The sequence below is a fragment of the Eurytemora carolleeae genome, unplaced genomic scaffold, assembly GCF_000591075.1.
Source record: "Eurytemora carolleeae unplaced genomic scaffold, Eaff_2.0 scaffold24, whole genome shotgun sequence".
Lineage (NCBI taxonomy): Eukaryota > Metazoa > Arthropoda > Copepoda > Calanoida > Temoridae > Eurytemora > Eurytemora carolleeae.
Window position 1 is genome coordinate 588602 of NW_019396080.1, and position 23993 is coordinate 612594.

Consider the following 23993-nt stretch of genomic DNA (forward strand, 5'->3'; position numbering starts at 1 on the left):
TTTTTATGCAATGCATTACCGACTTGATTTAAAAAAAAAAATTTCACTGACTAATGAATTAAATCACAAGGATGAGCATTAAAAGATGGCTCAGATGAATAAATTTGGATAATGTGGCTCAGACGTAAAGAAATGATAAATCTGCCCTTCCTCCCCTCATTGAACCGCATGAACCGAATACAAATGAAATGAATTAAATTCATGGTTTAACAAAACTCATTTCTTCCTCCCTTCTCTCCATCTTCAGGTTTTCCAAGCCTAAAAAAGAATAAAAAAATATAAAGGGATCGTTCATCATTATTAAATTAATTTTAAGTAATTCTTCAATTAACCATTATAACAATCAACGATTTTCGCCGGTTTTTTGAATACTTTAAGAATATCAACCTCAAATAAGCTGAAACGTGTTCTGCAGTAATCTGCAGTGCTCTGACCGAAGATATATTTTTACATTTTTGTTTGTTCACCTTGAACTTTGAAACTTGTCCATCATAGCTCCCTGGAGTTTAACTGCCCCTTGAAAATCCTGAACTTCTAGCTGAAGAGTGTCAACTTTACCATCTAGTTCTCTAACCTAAACAAAATATATTCTAGGCGACATTTTCTCTTTGTAGATCTCAAAGTTATGGATTTTTCTATTTACAATGTTGGATATTCAAAAATATTAAAAATGAAAAGCGTTGCTTGCCTAATTGTTTAATTTGGGAAAACATTTTGATATTAACAAACAGACAAGCAATATAAATATATGTAGTGATTCAGCAATTACAGCGACATGTAAAACGCGACTTAAAATTAACAGAACAACCTTTTATCTGAAAATCATCATCATTTCGGACTCCATCAGAAGAGAATTATGAGGCTCGGATTGAGAAATAATGCGGATTGCCCTCCCCCCCTCGTTTACCTCTGGTTTGCCCTACCCCCCTCGTTTACCTCTGGTTTACCCTACCCCCCTTGTTTACCTCTGGTTTACCCTACCCCCCTCGTTTACCTCATCTCGAATCAAGTAGCAAGTCTTCTCTAACGTCTCTTTGTTCTGCTGAACTTGATTCAGTTTCAATCCAAGTTCCTGAAAATAACACTCTGTTAGAATACTCTATCGTTATGGTCGACCTATTAAAAACCGTTTAACCTATCACCACTCCTGATTAGGGTTTCCAGCGAACGAAAACTTTTGCGTAAAATTGCAAACATTTTTGATTCATATTTCGCAAACTTTTTTGCGAAAGAACCTGTCAAATCATTCGTTGGGATGTTTAGAAAGATGAAAATTTCCCTGTATGATAATTGAAGGACTGCAGTATGGTTTTGGTGAATTATATTGACGTACTAAGCCTAGGGGTGTCAGAAATGATTTTTTTTGCAGTTTTTTGAAAACGTCCAATAAACCTAAAAAAGTTTAATTTTGATAAAAAAAAAAAAAAAAATTTTGTTTTTTTTCGCGAAATGTGTGCGAAACAGATTTCAGCGAAATTTCGCGAAAAAGGGGGGAATTTTCAAATTTTTTGCGAGCGAACGAAAAACAAAATTTTTGGCGAAATTTTTTTCGCAAATCGATTACCTTTTCGCTGGAAACCCTACTCCTGATAAAATTTCAAGTATAAGATGTGAAATCCTATTGGCTGGATATCAAAATGCTGTAAATAAGACAACAGAACAGTATTGATATATATTTTATTTCATTATACTTTATCAGATAAGACTTTTAATCGTAATTTTGTAAATCGCGCAAATTGCCATCTTAGAATAGAGGGTCACGTAAATTTACGCTATACAGAATATTTTCCCTTTTAAGCTTCTAGTCGTTCACATGTAAACCGTATAGAAAAGCTGTAGAAAATAACTCAATCTAATAAAGGAATTGGATAAAAAAGAATATTTTCTTACCGCTATTTTTGTAGCTTGCTGATCTTTTTTAGTCAAAATATCTTGCTGAGACAGATTAACTGCTCTCTCGATATTCTTAAAAAAAATGTTTTTAAATCCTTGAATTATGGTTCGATCTGAATATCTCTCAAACCAGTAGTTGATCCAGCCAGACAAATCTAATCTAAACACCTACTCTATTCATAAATTTCCAACTCTGAGGTTAAAAGTTTTTTTTATATTTTGAAAGAAAGAACAGCTCATTCAATCTATGGTCTGAATTAATAAGTCAACTCTGGACCCCACCCACAATTTCTCAGGTTAAGATAGATAGATAATGGCGGGGGGTGACGGAAGCTCAAGGGAAATTTCTGAAGATTTTACCTGTGTATGGGATATAAGCTGTGAAAGAGCATTCTTGTTTTCTCTTGAAGAATCTTCTACTCTTCTCAGCCTGTCATCTATATCAGCTAATCGTCCAGCGGTACCTTTAACATTTTAGAAAATCACAAATAATAATAGGAAATCCACAAAATCTTCAATTGTCTGGTTTGAAATGTGCTGAAAATACTCGTTAGCTTTAGATTTTTCAAAAAAAACTGCAAGGTCTAAAATGTTAAATAAAAAATATTGTTTAACATAAATTTGCATTAATTTGTATTTTGTAACATTTTGGCTCTCACAACAAATGAGGTCAAATTTGAACTAATAAAATTACGCAAAATCGCGGCGTAATTTCGCGAAATCAAAATTCCACTATTTACGCGTAATTATTCCAAAATTTTGCGAAATTACCTTGTAGAAATTACACAAAACTAGGGTGTAATTTTGCAAAATTGAAGTTTTGGTAATTACGCATAATCATTACAACATTTCGCGAAATTACGTTGTAGATATTACCATATTTTTAAGGAGCCCCTTGAAAGCTAAAAAAACTTACAATATTTAAAAACATCAAAAACAAAAATATTCCAGGTGCAGGGGCGGCAACTGAACAGGGTGGAGTATTCTTTGAAGCAATTGTTCACCCCTGGAATATTCTGGGGGGGGGGGAGGGGGTTAAAATTTTTATATCCTATGAGGACACTTTTGAAGTTTAAGATAAGTTTGTGATCCCTTAATTTAAGGTTTTTTGCATGATACAGGGTGTCCCAAAAAACATGGGAATTCTGTGACGAATTCAATATCGTCTTTGTTATGAATTAGCATTGTAATACCTAACTTCAAAAGCCATAATATTTTTATGTCTGCTAGAGTTTATTTTATGAAAAGAGTAAAAGACTGTAAAGATGTGTCTATAATGTCTCCGCAAGATGAACAGTGAAGACGGACAAGTTTAATCTGTTTGTATACTGCAATTTTATTATTTTACTAAGTAAAACCGTATGCAGTCAAAAAATAAACAAACAAAATGTGAACATAGCAGACAAAACTTTTATAGATTATAGCTTTCTCAGTAGGTATCACTATACTAAATCAAAGAATTATTTTAAATGACGATATCGAATTCGTCACTGAATACCCATGTTTATTGGGACACCCTGTATTACCACCACAGGATATTTAAAAAAATCCATTTAAAATTGTTTAATGTTAAATATAAATTGTTTAATGTTAAATATAAACTAAAAACCTTGAATGGCCGTTTCCAATCTCATTCGTTGACTTTTCTCCTCATTGACAGCTTGTTCACTTTTCTTTAACTCAAGCTGAAATATTCAATATATGCTACGTATAAAGTAGTAATCTCTGTTTGTTTGTATGTCCGATCAAAACTCATGAACTCCTTAATCAATATACCTCAAACTTTGAGCGGGTCAATTCCTGTTTCAACTGTAACCTGTATGAGCACAATAGCCCGGAATAAGGATGTAACCCCTTAAGCTCTAATACAGACCCAGAGCTAAGCGCAGATAGTTCTACATTGATGCGACCCCTTCAGTCCTCATATGGACCCGGAGCTAAGCTCGGGTAGGTAGTAGTCCGGCCTATTCGCATGACAGCTTATTAGCTCTTTTGTATATAGCTATAGGTCGGACAGAAAGTGGGGAGGATGACAAGAACCCTCGTGTATAATGTATTCAGAGTCTGTTCGTTAAAAGATGCCATCCAGAAATCATGCTTTCAACGAGTGGAAAATTCCCGCCGCCGTTAAACTCTCTATTTAAAACTCAGGTCAACTTATAAGGCCATGAGGCTTACACACAAGATCGAGGGAGCGGAAAATAAGGTTTGCAAGACTAAAACCAAAATGGAGTGAGTGTCCACGAAGAATCGAAAGGAATAGGCGGAGTAAAGGGGGAGGGTCTGCCAAAGAGCTTCAGCTTTCTTCGATTCATTAGAATCAACCATTATTTGTCCTATTTTTACATAGTAAATACATTTTTTCCTATACTCTGTAAACTTATTCACATCATTTTTAGGCTTTAGAAGATTTATGATGATTAAACTCAATGATGAAACAAGTAGCAGCAAAAAACCGTTAGGTTAAGGATCAAACTGAAATTTAATACTTTCTTAACGTTATGCTACGTTATAATTTAGATAATGTAACACTCAGCCTTAAGTTACCGTAAAATGTTAACGTTAGGTTTGAGTTCCTGTAATGTTAAACATTTAACGTTAACTCTAGGTATGAGCTCTTAAAACGTAAACTTTATGTTGACGTAACATACAATATCCAAACCTTTCTTATTTTTGAAACGAAACATGCAAAAACATGACTATTACGTTATATAATTGTTAACATCTCTTTTACAGATGTCCTCTTTAAAACGAGACGTTCATTGGGGTCTCCATAGTACTCCAATGATGATAATTTTTTTCCAAACTCAAAATCGTGCGGCTTGTTCTAACAGTGCGGTTTGTTTTTACAGTGCATACAAAAAATGGTGATACTCATAATAACCCAGTACTAAGTTCAGTTAGAAGCCAGCTGTACAATTTGGCTACCCACCCCCCCCTCCCTTTTCTTTAAAACAAATCTAGGTTTAATAATGTGTGCCAGTGTTAAAGAAATCACGTTCTATACAAGTTCCGTGGGATATTTATAGAAATGAATACTTTAACATTTTTACGATTAATTAAACTTATTCAGCTATTCTCTGATCTAGTCTATTGAAAACCCTGAATGAAAATACGTGAAAAGAAAATAATTTAAATTTTTTATCATGACAATAAAAATATATTTCTACATTTATACTCTAATAAAAGACTTAGTTTTAACTTTCAAGTTAAGAGAAACAGCAAATTTTAATTTGCTTAAAGTTTTTTTTTCGTGTAATCCACTCTTTATTGATTCAAACACTTTCATGATTAACTTATCTAGAAAAACATAAAGATTATGTCGAACCAAATTTAAATTATACAAGCTTGGAAACCCGGCGCTGCAGGTTACTCATAGGAAATCCCGCAGTTTACCCGCACTTAGTCGATTTTTCCAGGGAACTAAACTATCGCTAATGAAGTCGACCCACTCAACTTAGAATCTGAAAACTAGGGTAATAACATTCTTGTGATTCGTCCAGACTTCCCACTCAAAATTGTAGGCAAATCGGCCCTGGGGTTCCTGAGTTATGATCGAACAAACAAACAAACAAACACCCAGACAAACAGATATTACAACTTTAGCTTTTTCCGAAAAATGACGCACAACGGACAAAGATAAATCGGGAAAAAAATGAAGAAATTTGTACTTCTTTTAAATTCTGAATTAGAACAGATATTGTCTAAATTTTTGTAACTTATGAAAACAAAATAAAGAGCATAATGTTGGATAGCATAGATTCTTGAATTATAAGATGAATTGATACACCCTGTACCTAGAAACCATTTTTATAGATGGACATTACCTGTACCTTGAAATCCTGTTTCATTGGGACACCCTGTTCTTTGAAATCCTGTTTAAATTGGGACACCCGGTACCTTTAAATCCTGTTTATACTGAGACACCCGGTACCTTGAAATCCAGTATATATTGGGTCAACCTGTATCTTCAAAATACTATTTTATTGGGACGCCCTGTACCTTGAAATTTTGTTTTTATTGAGACACCCTGTACCTAAAAATTCTGTTTATATTGGTACACCCTGTACCTTAAAATCCTGTTTATATTGGGACACCTTGTACCTTAAAATCCTATTTATATTGGTACACCCTGTACCTTAAAATCCCGTTTATATTGGGACACCCTGTACCTTAAAATCCCGTTTATATTGGTACACCCTGTAACTTAAAATTCTGTTTATATTGATACACCCTGTACCTGAAAATCCTGTTTATATTGGGACACCTTGTACCTTAAAATCCGATTTATATTGGTACACCCTGTACCTTAAAATCCCGGTTATATTGGTACACCCTGTACCTTGAAATCCTATTTATATAAGTACACCCTGTACCTTAAAATCCTGTTTATATTGTGACACCCTGTACCTTAAAATCCCGTTTATATTGGTACACCCTGTACATTAAAATCCTGTTTATATTGTGACACCCTGTATCTTAAAATCCCGTTTATATTGGTACACCCTGTACCTTAAAATCCTGTTTATATCGGTACTCTCTGTACCTTAAAATCCTGTTTATATTGGGACACCCTGTTCCTTAAAATCCTGTTTATATTGGTACACTCTGTACATTAAAATCCTGTTTATATTGTGACACCCTGTACCTTAAAATCCTATTTATATTGGGACACCCTGTACATTAAAATCCTGTTTATATCGGTAAACCCTGTACCTTAAAATCCTGTTTATATCGGTTCACCCTGTACCTTAAAATCCTGTTTATATTGGTACACCCTGTACCTTAAAATCCTGTTTATATTGGGACACCTTGTACCTTAAAATCCTATTAATATTGGTACACCCTGTACCTTAAAATCCCGTTTATATTGGTACACCCTGTACCCTAAAATCCTGTTTATATTGGTACACCCTGTACCTTAAAATCCTGTTTATATTGGTACACCCTGTACCTTAAAATCCTGTTTATATTGGTACACCCTGTACCTTAAAATCCTGTTGCATTTTCATCATTTGCTCTAGGATTGCTCGCTGACCGCTCTCATGCTTATTCAGTCGTTGATCCATATTATCCACTTTCCGACCTAAAAGATTGTTTTCTGATTTCATCAATTTCTAAGAGAGAGTCAAATTTAAAGTGAATTGGTCCTTGATTTTACTTCCCAATCTAAGTTATATTTAGAACATAAATTTACGTATAAACTGTTAACCATTTGTTTTTAGTTGTTGAGATGTAATTGTCCAAATATTTAGTTGTTAAGTGTCCAAATGTTTAGTTGTTAAGAAGCTATTGTCCAAATATAATTAATTGTTAAGAAGCTATTGTCCAAATATTTAGTTGTTAGGAAGCTTTGTCCAAATATTTAGTTGTTAAGACGCTATTGTCCAAATATTTAGTTGTTAAGAAGCTATTGTCTAAATATTTAGTTGTTAAGAAGCTATTGTCCAAAAATTTAGTTTTTAAGAAGATATTGTCCAATTATTTAGTTGTTAAGTGTCCAAATGTTTAGTTGTTAAGAAGCTATTGTGCAAATATAATTAGTTGTTAAGAAGCTATTGTCCAAATATTTAGTTGTTAAGACGCTATTATCCAAATATTTAGTTGATAGGAAGCTATTGTCCAAATATTTAGTTGTCAAGAAGCTATTGTCCAAATATTTAGTTGTTAAGTGTCCAAATGTTTAGTTGTTAAGAAGCTATTGTCCAAATATAATTAGTTGTTAAGAAACTATTGTCCAAATATTTAGTTGTTAAGACGCTATTGTCCAAATATTTAGTTGTTAGGAAGCTATTGTCCAAATATTTAGTTGTTAGGAAGCTATTGTCCAAATATTTAGTTGTTAAGAAGCTATTGTCCAAATATTTAGTTGTTAAGAAGCTATTGTCCAAATATTTAGTTGTTAAGTGTCCAAATATTTAGTTATTAAGACGCTATTGTCAGAATATTTAGTTGTCAGGAAGCTATTGTCCAAATATTTAGTTGTTCAGAAGCTATTGTCCAATGTTTAGTTGTTAAGAAGCTATTGTCCAAATATTTAGTTGTTAAGACGCTATTATCCAAATATTTAGTTGTTAGGAAGCTATTGTCCAAATATTTAGCTGTTAACAAAAACAGAGGGTCTGAGGAGGTCGGCCCGGCGTCTAAGACTAGGTTTCAGACTCTAAGATTCTACCCGGGTATTGTCCAAATATTTAGTTGTTAAGTGTCCAAATATTTAGTTATTAAGACGCTATTGTCAGAATATTTAGTTGTCAGGAAGCTATTGTCCAAATATTTAGTTGTTAAGAAGCTATTGTCCAAATGTTTAGTTGTTCAGATGTAATTGTCCAAATTTTTAGTTGTTAAGAAGCTATTGTCCAAATGTTTAGTTGTTAAGAAGCTATTGTCCAAATGTTTAGTTGTTAAGAAGCTATTGTCCAAATATTTAGTTGTTATGAAGCTATTGTCCAAATATTTAGTTGTTAAGAAGCTATTGTCCAAATATTTAGTTGTTAAGAAGCTATTGTCCAAATATTTAGTTGTTAGGAAGCTATTGTCCAAATATTTAGTTGTTATAGGAAGCTATTCTTCAAATATTTAGTTGTTAAGAAGCTTTTGTCCAAATATTTAGTTGTTAGGAAGCTATTGTCCAAATATTTAGTTGTTAGGAAGCTATTGTCCAAATATTTAGTTGTTAGGAAGCTATTGTCCAAATATTTAGTTGTTAAGAAGCTATTGTCCAAATATTTAGTTGTTAAGACGCTATTGTCCAAATATTTAGTTATTAAGACGCTATTGTCCAAATATTTAGTTGTTAGGAAGCTATTGTCCAAATATTTAGTTGTTAAGAAGCTATTGTCCAAATATTTAGTTGTTAGGAAGCTATTGTCCAAATATTTAGTTGTTAAGAAGCTATTGTCCAAATATTTAGTTGTTAAGACGCTATTGTCCAAATGTTTAGTTATTAAGACGCTATTGTCCAAATATTTAGTTGTTAAGACGCTATTGTCCAAATATTTAGTCGTCAAGAAGCTTTTGTCCAAATATTTAGTTGTTAAGACGCTATTCAGGTGCATTTAATGGTTCTGTCAATATTCCAGAAAGCTATGATTTTTGATCACAATTTCTCCTATTAACACAATTTTTCAGCCTTCTTTCTTAAATTAATTTTTGTCGGCATATACTTTTTGAATAAAAAGTTTTAAACAAATAAATCCGTAACTTTAAAGATTGTTAAAATATTAACCAAAACGAGTATGATTTCAAATAGAAGAAACCGAATGCCTGTAACACTGGCAAGTCAGGAGTCTATTGTCCAAATATTTAGTTGTTAAGAGAGAGCTTTTAACGTTAGGATCACAACTGTTTATCCCGGTATTTCGGAGACATCAAAAGAATTTATAAAATTTCGTCTTGACAATTTTTCAATAGGTTTCCAGGGGCGTCCAAGGGGAGGCAGGCCCCCGCCCCCCCCCCCCTGAGGGAGGGTACCCATGGGGGGCTCTTCTAATATTACATCTGCTTGCATTTCTTTTATCAGGCAATCTACATTCTACATTGGATTTCTTCAAAGTTCACAAATCTATTAAGCATTTTAATTAATACAGAATCAACTAAGAGGTTTAAAGTGACTACAGACATTCAAAGCTTTGTCTGATCAAGTATTGCAATATCCATGTTTCCCATTTTGAAAACTGATTTTATGTATTTGTGGTTTCTTTACAAAAGTGACTCATGCATTTCTTGCTTCAGAAACGATAGAGTAATGAAGGCTTCAAATGTGCATCGGACATGCCACTCTATAAATGGAAGGGCACTTGAAGTTACGCATGTATTCCATTTAAGTATAATTACATCGTATAGAAAAAATACTTTAAAATCTCAATTTTGCCCTTAACTAAAACTGTTTCGTTAAAAATACTTTAATCAATACTGCCTTCAGTGTAAATATATATTTGATATCATTATTTATAATACAATATGTATCGATCCAATGAAAATATAGATATTTTTAAAGTAACGTTTCCATCTCTATTCTTCATCCATTGAAGCTTACACCGCAGTATTAATAGGAAGTGTCTGATGAGTTCATTTAAGAAAATTGCTTAAAAAAATTTATTAACACTTGTAATTTGGAAGTGTTTATATGATCGAATAGTTTACATAGTTAAAATGGTATCAATATTTTTTCAAAAAAGGGTTTTTTAAGGGGGGGCACAACAAATTTGTTGGTTGCTGTGCGCGCAAAATGTGCCCCTACACAAATGCTCTCGTACGCCCCTGGGTTTAACTATACCTAAATCTCAGTACTTGTAAAACTAAATAAATAGCTTTGAATCTGCGAAAACAGTTTTAGAGAGCTTCATTTAATCATTTCATTCGACTATAAATTCTTTTGATGTCAAAGTACTAGGTTAGACAGTGCATAAACCTGAAATATATCGCTCAAAAATATTCCTGCGAGCTAGCAAATGTTCAACTTTACTGGTCAAACGTTTCAGCAAAACGCTTTTTATAATGAATTTTGATTGTCTAGCTTTAGACCTGAAGTAATAAGAAAGTTATACAATTCAATACATAAACAACATAAGAAATATTCAAATTAATAACAAAAATGAAGGTTAAAATTGAATTTTATTTCAATTCAATACATTTGACTTTTTTTTATTCAAGTGCATTGTAAATTCGGTTCATTTAAAGTAGAGTGCTGACCTCTGGATCAAAAAAGTGTTTGTACCTATAGCTGGGTCTCCAGGCTGCGTATTGTTGGTGAGCGCCTCTTGATTCCGCGTCCGATTAAACCCATCTGTTTGCGCACCACCATAACCAACCCCGTAGTCAGCATTAGATGTCTTGTTCCTAAAAATTCATAACTTTCATCTCAGATAGGAGGCTTACAGTAGGGCTGGGCACATTCAGACAATTTTAAACCGTTCGTTAAAAGTCAGCTGAAATCGTTCTAAATACCAACTTTTTATTCATCCATTCTTTTTTAACTTAAAAAAAACTGAACGTTCCATTCAGTAAAAACGGTATTTTCGTTCTTTTTAAAAGTTACTGTGAGTTAACAATCTCAATCTTTTAGACAACGTTAACGGAAGATATTTTAGAAATCGTTATCGACACCGTTGACGTTTTCCAAATAAGTTTTTTAATCAGATAATCTCCCGTTAATTTTCAAAAATTGCCGTTTGTTAACGAAAGTTGCCCAGCCCTAGTTTACAGAACTTCATGGGGGGACTAAAAGTAAAAATGGTCATTAGTGATTGATTGATTGATTGGCAACGACTACATTGCCCCTTTTTGGTAAAAAGCATTTTTGATTTCTTGATTTCAGAAATCCGCCCATGTCATTTTTATAAAAAGTTTAAAAGATGATATTGTAAATGATTGAAGATACCTTAACATTAAGTTGATAAAACTTTTACAAGAGGTATGAGACAATCCAATAAGTAATCTATTTATATACATGCTTTGCTTGACTGGTTGTTTGTCTGTTTGCTTGTGCCCGTAAACATCAATTGGGCCAACAACTCACGCAATGTTACTCAAGAGATGGTTTAAGTTGAAAAATGTTGCACAGAATTAAATTATGACATTTATTATATTTTTAGATGCACTAATTTAACTGCAGAAAATTCTGCTAAATTTAGTGTTATAAAATTACAACCAAAAAATATGGTGCCCTTGAAGCCAATTGTAAAGAAAAAGAAAAATAATCCGTCTTTCTGTGTTTTATAAAATTAAATAGATTTGTCTTTGAAATAAATGAATTCTAAGAAATGTTGGAAAAGAAAAATTTCTCATTATTCTTTTATAAAACATGAAACAATGTAGATATTTAGAAATTTGAAGTTTCAATTTAGATTATTTGGAAGAAGTTTTTACATTAATCAAATTAAAAACTGTAGTTTTTCATTGAAATTATTACGAGAGCAACAGCTATGATCATAACTTATAAATGCAGAGCATCAGAATGTATACATAAATATCTATAAATCAGGATTTTATGACACTTTGCTTGTTTATATAGATGCTCATTACAAAAATGTGTGTCCAAAATTTTTAGATTTTTGTTAAATTTTAAAAATGCACGAAAAAATATTATTTTTATTTATTCATTTAAACCCCCTCCCCAGTTATCATCCCGTCCATACCCTCTCATATATATAAATTACCTTCCATAGCTGCTGTTCCTTCCCCCTCCCCAGTTATCATCCCGTCCATACCCTCTCATACCAGGTAGTGCCCTGCAAATGAATTGAGTCTTTTCTAATCCCTAAATCTTTGCAACAAAATGCAATAGACAGATAAATATTTAAAACTATGAATTCCATCAGGTTGAATAGAAATAGGAATTAGAAAATTGGATTTTGTGGCAAAGATTCAATTTATTCATCCATTCCTCTGTTTTAAATTGGTCATATAGCTTTTCTAGGTCCCTGCAAAAGCCCAACTTCGCGAAAAATGAAAGTGGGCATAGCCTGATGTTGGATTGATCGATATCGATTGCTTCTAATTTTATTTTTATTTGTTGCAAATAAAAAATTACGTAAACAGCCATTCGAAATGGAGTTATTCTGAAAATTCAAAAGTAAAAGGGGAAGTGGAACAAATCACGTTAAAATCCAATTTTTACTTTTTCATATTAACTTTAAAGTCTTTCTGAAAATTGTAACAAATGTTATAAAAAATGGATATGTAGAATTCGCTAAAGAACTGGTTATTTGACGCGTATTACATGTAACATACAGTGTTTGAGATGCGTATTTACAAGTATATTGCGTTTTACATTATTTACATAAACTAAAAAAACAAAACAAAACAAAAACGTTTTAAAAACACTGACATATTTAGACAGGTACGTATACTCTGCTGACATCATGTACCATATAATTTTATAATTCTTTAAAAAAAAAAAAATTTACTATTTTTAAATTGCACAAGATTTTTCTTGAAACAAAACAAATTACTGCAAGAATTGCAAGTAATTTCAACTAATTTTTTGGTTTATTTTAATCACATAATTAACTTTTTAATGTCATGCATTTTAATACTTACATTTTCTAATGATTTTCCTACTTTTCTTCTGAAATAAAAGAAATTATGTTACAGTACGGCAACGAAAAGTCACACATTATTAACAAAATGTCCCCCCCAGCCCCTCCTCTTTGGTATCATAAATATATCAAATTTGTTATAAAAAACTGAAAATAAAAGATTAGTCTATAAGACTATAATGTGCGTCATACTCGTAGATTATTTTCAGATTGCTTAGTAATTCAATCTAAACAAATAATAAATAATAGAAACATTTACTCCTCTGCACTGCTCCCATTTCCTCCCTTCTTCATAAACTACCCCTCCCCCCATGGTATAGCTTATTGTGAAGGGGGGGGGGGGGCATTGAATAATTATGTGCCAATGGTGGAGTGTGCCGAAAATGTATATTCACTCATTTACACAAAATAACCCTTGGATTTTTTAAAGGTATTTTCGTCATTTTTATGCCATGTTTCCCTCTCAACTTTACTTTAGACTAATTTGACTGAATTTGAGGCATTTTAATCAGTTCGGGGCATTTTGATCTAATTAGGGGAACTTAATTAAAACTGATCCCTCCCTCTCTCTAGTTTTGATCTAATAAGGGCGTCTAATTAAAATTGATCCCTCCCTCTCTCTAGTTTTGATCTAATTAAGGGAATTTAATTAAAGCTGATCCCTCCCTTTCTCTAGTTTTGATCTAATTAAGGGCATTCAATTTAAACTGATCCCTCCCTCTCTCTAGTTTTGATCTAATTAAGGGAATTTAATTAAAGCTGATCCCTCCCTCTCTCTAGTTTTGATCTAATTAAGGGCATTTAATTAAAACTGATCCCTCCCTCTCCCTAGTTTTGATCTGATTAAGGGCATTTAATTAAAATTGATCCCTTCCTCTCTCTAGTTTTGATCTAATTAAGGACATCTAATTAAAACTGATCCCTCCTTTTCTCTAGATTTGATCTAATTAAGGGCATTTAATTAAAACTGATCCCTCCCTCTCTCTAGTTTTGATCTAAATAAGGCCGGACATCTAATTAAAACTGATCCCTCCCTCTCTCTAGTTTTGATCTAATTAGTAATTAAAACTGATCCCTCCCTCTCTCTAGTTTTGATCTAAATAAGGCCGGACATCTAATTAAAACTGATCCCTCCCTCCCTCTAGTTTTAATCTAATAAGGGCATCTAATTAAAATTGATCCCTCCCTCTCTCTAGTTTTGATCTAATTAAGGGAATTTAATAAAAGCTGATCCCTCCCTCTCTCTAGTTTTGATCTAATCAGGGGAATTTAATTAAAACTGATCCCTCCCTCCCTCTTGTTTCACCCCAAAAAAAAATCAGGGGGGATGTCCTCCCCAATTCGTGGATAGAGGGTGGTCCAGGCGCTACAGCCCCTCTCCCTCCCTTTGATCCATGGAATCCATATGTATAAACACTGAATTGAAGTCAGGAACTGACCACTGATAGTGTCCTGGGTTAGAAAGGCGTAGCTTGGTTACTTTCAAACATGAAACAAACCCTATATATATTTATAAATATATATATAACAATGCAACTAAAAATTCAAGGAACTGTAGTGTATAGACAATATTTTATGTTAATTTAGATATTTAAATACTTGCGAGGTCTATTTTTATCTAAACCTCCCTTTTTCTTTAGTAGCAGTCAGGAAGATATTGTAGTTATTTACATATAGGAAATCATATCAGAAACTACATATTTAGACATACTAGGCTTTAAGGGCGTATTTCAACAGTGAATATTTTCTCTTTGTATAAATTGTACAAACACGAAAACAAAAACCAAAATTTGCGGATTTTATAAAAAAAATCGGAGATTTTCAACATTTAATGAAAATCGAATTTTGATGGAGGCAAATTTTTGAACATTTGATCATCTATAACTTTCCTGATGTGAAGTCCCACACAAAATTTGGGCCCGATGGGCCGTTTTGACGTTTATTGGACACAAACAAACACCCAAACAGACAAGCAAAGCATGTATATAGATATATTTTTTAAAGTTTGATTTGTAATCTTCTTAAAAGTAATACTTTTTCTTTTTTAATTTACATTTTTAACATACTAGGCTTTTAGGGCCCATCTTATATTTCAATTATAAACATTTTCTCTTTGTATACATTGTAAAAAAAAAAAAAAAAGTTTGAAAAAAATATTTGTGGATTTATTTTCTTAATTTTTTAGATTACAGTTTCATCTAACCCTTAATAAAGCATGTATATTAAATAAATATATAATGTTTACTTTGAATACAATAAAACAATCTCAAACTCTTTTTGCTTTGTCTGTCTGTGACCTGTGTCCAATCAACGTCAATACTGCTAACTGAACCGATCGGGTTCAAATTTTATATGGCAACACACGTAAACCCATGGGGAAGGTCTTCTAATCTCTATATCTATGCAACCCGATGATGTAGACCTAGTAATATTTCAAACTATGAATTCTGATAAATCAAACCGTCTAAGTTTGAAGTATTAAAAGTTTAAACCATCAAGTTGCAAAGATTAAAAAATTAAGATTTTAAAAAGTTTGAGACAAAACTCCCGGAAAAAAATCCCTTTAATAGTTGAAGTATTGAGAAACTAGAATGTTTTAAAATAAAAGTCATTCTTTATCAGCCACATCTTCAGCTTCCCGTTGTGACCAAGGAGTATGAAATAGAAGGGAGATTCAACTTACGCTGCCCGCCCTAAGATATGATTAAACATGATTTGCAGATAGGTACTCCATTTTTAGTAATATTCAGAATGGGTTATTGTATACGCGGTAATTGTTTCATCAGACAAATATTACTCATTCAAATGAAGTACCGTCTGCAAAGCATAAATAATCATATATGGTAGGGCGGTCCGCGTTAGTTATATCTCCCGTCTATTTTATACTCCTTGGTTGTGACTTGAACAATGAGATAGAGATGATTAATTAAATTGTGATGAATTAAAAGCATCCGGTTAAATTTCGACAATTGTTAAATCTTGCACCTCATAATGAATAATAATGATAATTGTAAAAACAGCATCAATTTTCTGAGTAACGTTATTAAATATTTTTAATTGATAAACATCATTATAAGGATCTGGGTTAAAATTTTAATGGTAATTATCAACCAAATTAATTTTATCCGATATATTTCCGATATAAACATCCGAAAACGTGAAAATTGCCTGCAAATATGGAACCAGTAACTACAACGGTATCAACTTAACATTTGTCTGATCGAGAAATCTTTATCATTTACCTGCAGACCCGGTATACCTTATTTAAAGAAATAAAAAAAAACTTATTAATTCTACAGACCCCCCCCCCTGCCACTAGAATACTCTGTAGGGTTTCCATTTTTCCGGAAAAAAAATTCCATTTTGGAAATGGAATGATCCGGAAATTTGTTGCGTAAACCGGAATTCCAGGATAATTCCGGATTAAATGGAAACGGTAAAATTTCCAGTTTCCATTTCGTAAACCGGAAATTTTTCCGGTTTACGTTACGGAAACCGTAAAATTTCCAGTTTTCATTTCGTAAACTGCAAATTCTAACACAATATTAGACATAGAAAGCAATGTTAAAACATTAAAAGTTAAAACTTATTAGTTGACAAACATTAAATACGCATTTAGTTCTACAATTATATATTCACAAATATTTCACTTTAGTTCATCATGACTATTTTACAGTTACAGTTTTCACTTTCCCCACAATATTGTTTGACAAATTAGTTTTTATTTTTCAAGAGGATCATCGGATAGGCTTATGCCCCCCCCCTCCCCCTCCGTATTTGATCAAGATGGGATGAAATGAACCATATAAATAAGAGTTTCTAAAAACTAGGTTTAAACTGGTGACTTAAAAAAATAATAAATTTCGACGTTTTTTCCCGCATAAATTTTTAACTAGTTTTAAACTTTCCCTTGGACCATGTGAGTTGCCTCACAAATGTTGGGCTCGGTCGGTTCAGCTGTTTGGACGTTTATTGGATACAAACGGACAAACAAACAGACGAGCAAAGTATATAAATAGAGTGAGAACCAGAAAACTCTGGAATAGGATGGACGACTTGAATTATGACTCTAAATAGTTCAATGAACGTGAGACACGACAATTACGTAGTAAATACTATACTGTATACAGACCAATTTAAAAGTAATTTTATAAGTTACTATTTAACCTATTTGCTTTGTAACAACATTAATTAGACTCAAGGATTGCTATACATGTCGTCTTCCTTTCCACAGTTTTCTGTGGATAAAATTATTTTGAGACATGGCAGTCAGGATTTATGTTATTTCATGATAATTCACAGTTATAGTATTATTTTAAATACAGCTACACCAGGCGCACATTCTATTATTCTGTTGATAGTACTACTTACCAGTTTTATCTTTTACATAAGTTTAAGATGTATTCAACGTTTTCCGGAACTTTTTTCCGGAAAATTCCGGAACAATTGTTCCGTAAACCGGAATTTTCCGGAACACAATTCTGTAACGTTCCGTAATTCCAGAACAACGTCCCGGAAATTTCCGGTTTACGGACAAAAATCGTTCCGGAAATCGTTCCGGAATTCCGGTGGAAACCCTAATACTCTGTATACAATTGGATACGTAAAAAAATATATTTATACTTGAAGTGGAAAATATTTGTACTATTGTGTGTTGAAACTAAAATAATAGTTTTACACAGCACTTTAGGCCCTGAAGCATGTTTTTTTTTTGGTAAAAATTCTAATGCTCAATAGTTCGGAATATTTTATATTAAAACCTAAAAAATTTTTGTTAAATTTTTTTACTTAAATATTGATAACTAGTTGAAGTCCCCGGCGTTGCCCGTGGAATTTTTATTTTAAATTTTGAATAACAAATTTTCGATTTTTGAAGAAAAAAAATGTGGAATTGTTTTAGCCTATGTTACTCCCAGGGCATCCAGCATTTCAGCCCATTCGGTCCAGCCGTTAGGCCAGCTATAGCTAACATATATACATGCACACATATATAAGAGCGAAGAGAACATCAAGGGCGGATGCAAGGGGGGTGGGGGTACCTTTGCCCCCTCCCCTGAGAATTTGAGGCCAAAAATGTTCCCAATTTGCTAAAAATAATTTTCCTAATTTATTTCATCGTTTGTACCCATTTTTCAAGTTATTTGAAGGAAATATGATATTAATACAAAAAAAAAACTTAGTATATCACACGCACCTCTGCCCCTTTAGTAAATTCAACCTATATGAAGCGTTACACGGCTAGTCCTGTCCATAGAGCTAGGTACAGTACAAACTGGGACCGGAAAGGTTGACCCGGCTCGGAAATTCAAATGTACTACGGCTGCCCGTGATCAAATCATAGATAAGAAGGAATGTCGTACTTAAAACAAGGAACAAAAACGGGTAAGTAATTCAGGATTTTAGAAACAAGGTCCAAAAAAATAACCAGGTTTTTTTTAAAATGGGAACTATAAAATAACACAGAGGTTGGGTTGGGTGAGTTAGGAACAAAAAAGGAAGAACTACATTAGGAACATCAAAAGAGGAACAAAAGAACGAAAAAATGGGAACTTTAACAGGAACATTGGCTATTGAGCCATCTCGGAACAAGCAAAAAAACCATGAGTTCCATTCGCGTGCACTAAGAACATAAGAACAATATATGAAATACATAATCCAAGGAATAATAAAAGGATTGTTAGGAATTAGGAACAAAAATGAAAGATTTAGGACAGGAATTTAGGGTGTAGGGACACAGTGTTAGGAACAGGAACATTAAGCAGGTTACAAGTTAGGAACAAAAATGAAAGAACTAGGAATTAGGAACAAAAATTAAAGAATTGGGAATGTAATTCGTAAAACATACATATGCATGAATTAGGAACAAGAGTCAATAATAGGAACATAAAGCAAGTTAATAACAAAAAGAAATTGCTGGGATAGTTATATGCATGTAAATTTAGAATTAGGAAAATTAATTGAGTTTTGATTACTGAGTAAGAAACATTACTATGCATATATGCAAGTTAGATAGGTACAATATTATAAGTCTTTTTTAGAATTTTTTGCAGACCCGTAGCTAGGAGGGGCACATGAAAAAAATATGAAAAAGTGAAAAGAATTAGAAACGAAAAGGAAAGAAAGAAGGAAAAAAAGGAGAAAATTGGTATACATTTTTTTGGAGTAAAGGATTATTTTTTCCTTCAAATTAAAGCAAAATTGGGTGCTTTCTGAAATAAGTCATTTAGGATTTTCTATTTCTATCCTATCATAGTGAGATGACAGGGTTTAAAATAATTTTTTTTTGTATTTTGTGAAGCTTGTACTTGTCCCTTCTGTTATTAGATTCAGCAAACAGTAGCATGGATAAAAATTGAAATTAAATATAAAATATTGTCAGGTTTGTAGTTCATCCTCAAGCTTGTAGGATGTTTTTTCTACTTTTAGTTTTGGCAAAACTGAAGATTTGAGCTTTTTGATCTTTACAGGCATTAACAATACATCCTTTACTTTCCCTGTATTAAAAATAAGTATTGGCTATTCGTGATACAAAACTCATATCTATACATCTTATACCTCCAGTTTTTTTTGTTTTAATGCAAATATAGCTTCTCAAAAACCTAATTCAATGTGATGAGTAAAAAATCTAGTCATTCATTTTTACCCTTTTTGAGTTTTTCAGGTCAAAAGAATGTTTCGCCTGCGGCGCGCCTCTTTTGTGTTCCTCTATTCAATCATAACGAATTTTATAAAGTTATTGAGTGGAATTTTCAATATGTTAACACATAAATCTTATTTTCTCATAGTTTTGTGCGTAAAAACTAGATGATCTGTGAGGTGACAAAGTCGTATCAGTAATATGTTACCAAATAAATCTGATTTTCTCATACTTCTGTGCGTAAAAACTAGATGATCTGTGAGGTGACACAGTCGTATCAGTAATGTTGCATAAAGGAAATGAGTTTTTGCCACAAGCTCAAAACTAAAATCCCCATATTCATATGCAACCCAATGTTGTAGATCTTTAATATTTCAAACTATGAGCCAAAGTTTGAAATATCAAAGGTTTATACCATCAGGTTTAAAAGAAAACGGGATTAGAAAATTTGAGTTTGTGGCAAAAGCTCCGTTCCTTAGCCCTTCTAATTTTGCCAGTACGAAGTATTGTGAAATCTCCTCTCTTAGGTTTCACTGCTGGCAAAATAATTTAAAGAATATTATTCAAATAAATATGTTATTAACAATAAAGATTTTTCTAGACATATTGTAGTAAAACTTGGGGCCTAATTCGTTCACATAATAACTGCGCAAATTCATAACTACGCAAATCCTGTAATACGATAAACCCATTACATGTTCGTAGGTAGATATAACTTCGTAATACCCATAAATTATTTAAGTTTATTTAGCACACAAAAAATGGTACAATAAATTAAGACAATGACATAAATTAAACAAGGAACATAAGTAAATATGGAATATCACTTGTTAGTCAGTACATTGAAAACAAATTATATCATTAAATATGATAGTTAAAATCGTAAACAGAGAAATTGTTTGATCTTAGATCTAGTAGTTCATAATTGAGAGACATTTTCAAATTCTGATCATCTGGTAATTTTGAATACGTTAAATTTTGTTTAACAAAAATTTTAGACAAATTGTTGCACTAACACATTACAATCATCTGCAATTGCAGATTTTTACATAAAACTGTTCGTTGATCATTTTTAAACAAATTATAAAGTAAATCTTAACTTATTTGTGCTGCTCATTCTTTCAGAAAAGGCAACAAATCTGCTCGATAATAAAGTTTTAATGTGCAAGCATCTAGAAATAGGCTCAATAAGGTATACTATGAGTATTTCGGGGAATATTAAAGGGAGTGACCGGCTATGTAAGGTAGTTGAACTGAGTATGCAGTGTTGTGGAAAACTTCTTTCGGATTTTAAAGATCTGTAAATCCTGAGTTTGAGCGCAAATTTGACGTTCAAAACTCCTACTTTGGGGGTGGATACGTTTTCAGAATTAGTTTTTTTAAATTATTAAATACCGAAGACATAAAATGTAATAAAAGTTCTACAATAAACTACAGACGTCATGTATAGGAACATGTTGAGAAAATAAAAATTAACCTTATCATCAAAAATAAGTAATCTTGTTCAATTATTAGTTTCTATTTTCTCATTATTCTGGTTCCTCATTATTCACAAAGTTCTTCGCAGATTTTCTAGAATTATTATTGAAAAGACGACATTTGAAGAATTTGAAATCTGCGAAGAAATTCAAAGAAAAAAAGAAATTCAATATAATAATGAAAACGAAATAATCGATTTTAGCATTGATTTTTTGACAAATTTCTTTTGAGAAATATGTTCCTAACCATCAAATTAGATTACTGTATAATTTTTACTTTATTTTTCGTTGTCGATACTTATTAATTAAAAAAAAACTAATTCTGAAAACGTATCCACCCCCAAAGTAGGAGTTTTGAACGTCGAATTTGTGCTTAAACTCAGGATTTACAGATCTTCAAAAAGTTTAATATGTCTCAAATGAATCCGAAAGACTTTTTTACTCTACAGAGGTTTGGTCCATCACCATCACCGAGTTTTTAAGTTTTCCACAACACTCCATACTCAGTTCAACTACCATACATAGCCGGTCACTCCCTTTAAATAAAATTCGAATGGAAACATTCCATGAATTATTTAATTTTAAAACATTGCTACTCTGAACGTCCCATAATTGGGATCCGTAGAAATCACAAGCATAAATAATAATAAAAATAAATGATTAAATGCTATATAAGTAGTAACCGCTCATAATTTGTAATTACGCTAACCAAAATCAAATATGAACTACGAAATTTAGATCAGTTGACTTACAGACTCTGCTTTTGATTTCATTATCAGAAGCCTAAGTAAGCTTGAAACCAAGCTTTGGTACTCGTTGAAACGAGTGGAGAAAATGCCTGTGTAGTCAGTCGGACTGTGTGTCCTTTAGAACTGGGGAGTTAAGCCTGGTTGAGATTTGGACTGTGTGTCCTTTAGAACTGGGGAGTTAAGCCTGGTTGAGATTTGGACTGTGTGTCCTTTAGAACTGGGGAGTTAAGCTGGTTGAGATTTAGACTGTTTGTCCTTTAGAACTGGGGAGTTAAGCCTGGTTGAGATTTGGACTGTGTGTCCTTTAGAACTGGGGAGTTAAGCCTTGTTGAGATTTGGACTGCATGTCCTTTAGAACGGGAAGTTAAGCCTGGTTGAGATTTGGACTGTGTGCCCTTTAGAACTGGGGAGTTAAGCCTGGTTGAGATTTGGACTGTGTGTCCTTTAGAACTGTGTGTCCAGGGAATAGGAATAAGAGGAAAAGAAATGGCGCTGGTCTGGCATGAGAAAGCCAGTCGCACTGCACTGCACGGTAAACCTTACACACACTCTTTTGGTACAGACACACAACATGACTACAGTCAAGGAAATTGCAGAACAATGTTGTCAATTATAATTAAGCTTGAATAACGACTAGTTTATTGTAAACTTTAATAAAATTATATTCTTTGCATGAAAATTTGGCTCATAGTGTTGACTTAAATATAAAAATACTACATGTATATTAAACTTTTTTTTAAGTAAACAATTAATAATAAACATAAGTACTCCCCTAGACTGTACAAATACCGAGATTCGTATGTACTGTATATACCTTCAGTACACGCCATCGGTTCGGTAAACTTTACATGCACTTTTTTGGTACAGACCTACACATGACGTTTCCGCCCCCTGGTTAAGCCTGGTTGAGATTTGGACTGTGTGTCCTTGATAATCAGACAGTAAGTCCCGTTTTAGTTTGTTAACGAGTAGACCAGAATAGGTACGTCCCGAGTAAATTGTTATGGAGTAGGCGTTTACTACAATATTATAATTTTTTTAGATGTTTTTTTTTTAAATTAGAAACATTTAAATATGTATAATATATAAACTTTGCTTGTCTGTTTTTATCCAATAAACGTCAAAAAGGCTCAACCGATCGAACCTAAACTGTGACAGCTCATATGACCCCAGGAAAGGTTTATGGCATGGTTATAGATGAAAACTTTCAACCTTTCTTCATTGAAAATGCCAAAACTTAAAAAGAAAAATCTGCAAGATACGATTTACAAAAAAAATTGCTCATGGAAGAGCAAAGGTTAAAAGATGAAATATTTATTATAAAAAAGGGGGCAAAAAAGAATATTCTATTATATTTTTATTCAAGTCTCTGCTTTATAAACAAAAACTCTAAAACTGAAATGAAAAATGTGGTTGAACGTAAATAGTTTTAAAATTCTTTTCTTTACAAACTCTCCCCACTTTATTTAGAATCTCATTTCCCGCTTTCAAGAGAAAATAAACTATTTTACTTTTTTTCCAGCAACGAGGTTGCATATAAAACAAGATAGGATATATTTAGACGTTTGTAACTTACAATTTAGCTTCTTTCCGCTTTTATATATTACTGCTTGAATATGTTTTTTTTGGTCATAATGTTCATTTCTCTTTTTTAATTATTCATTTAAATCCAACAACAATAAACAAAATAATTTAAAAAGATAGTTACATTTTCCCAGTTGTGTAATAATTTGTAAGATTTGATGCAAATTTTACTGATTGTACCGTCGTAAGCGGGGGCATCCCCCTCTTTAATTGTACCGTCGTAAGTCGGGGGCATCCACCTCTTTAATTGTAGAGTCTTATTTGTCATTACAACGATGTACAGTCCCTTTAAATGTGGTTTCCTTAGCAACAGCTTAAACAATTTCTCTTTCACACTTTCTGTATTTGCTCTTTCTTAATAATAATAAAATATCTTGGTTGATTTATATTATATTATAGATATATTTCTAAATTTATTTTTCATAGATAAATATTTTACATTTAAATACATCACAGTGATCAGAAAGAATTTTAAACAGTTTTAAAACTGCATTTTTTGAAAAAATATAAAGCCAAACATGATTTTTTATTTGTCATTAATTAGTTGAGATCGATCGACTCGAAAACATTAAAAAATCTTAAATTTTAAAATATTAACAAGAAAATTTTG

The 23993-nt window shown here is 32.4% G+C and overlaps 1 protein-coding gene across 1 annotated transcript in view; it reads right to left on the reverse strand.

Annotated features, from left to right (window-relative positions):
- LOC111716266 (CAP-Gly domain-containing linker protein 1) overlaps positions 1 to 13004 on the reverse strand; it is a 39353-nt gene extending 26349 nt beyond the window's left edge. The window contains exons 1-10 of the mRNA XM_023491704.1: positions 12937 to 13004; positions 12054 to 12125; positions 10613 to 10734; positions 6882 to 6979; positions 3503 to 3578; positions 2254 to 2357; positions 1891 to 1965; positions 995 to 1072; positions 468 to 574; positions 231 to 258 (exon numbers count right to left, since the gene is read on the reverse strand). Of these exons, the coding sequence (XP_023347472.1) occupies positions 231 to 258; positions 468 to 574; positions 995 to 1072; positions 1891 to 1965; positions 2254 to 2357; positions 3503 to 3578; positions 6882 to 6979; positions 10613 to 10734; positions 12054 to 12125; positions 12937 to 12938 (762 nt within the window). The 5' untranslated portion in view covers positions 12939 to 13004. The remainder of the gene's footprint in view (positions 1 to 230; positions 259 to 467; positions 575 to 994; positions 1073 to 1890; positions 1966 to 2253; positions 2358 to 3502; positions 3579 to 6881; positions 6980 to 10612; positions 10735 to 12053; positions 12126 to 12936) is intronic.
- Between the last annotated feature and the right edge of the window lie 10989 nt (positions 13005 to 23993).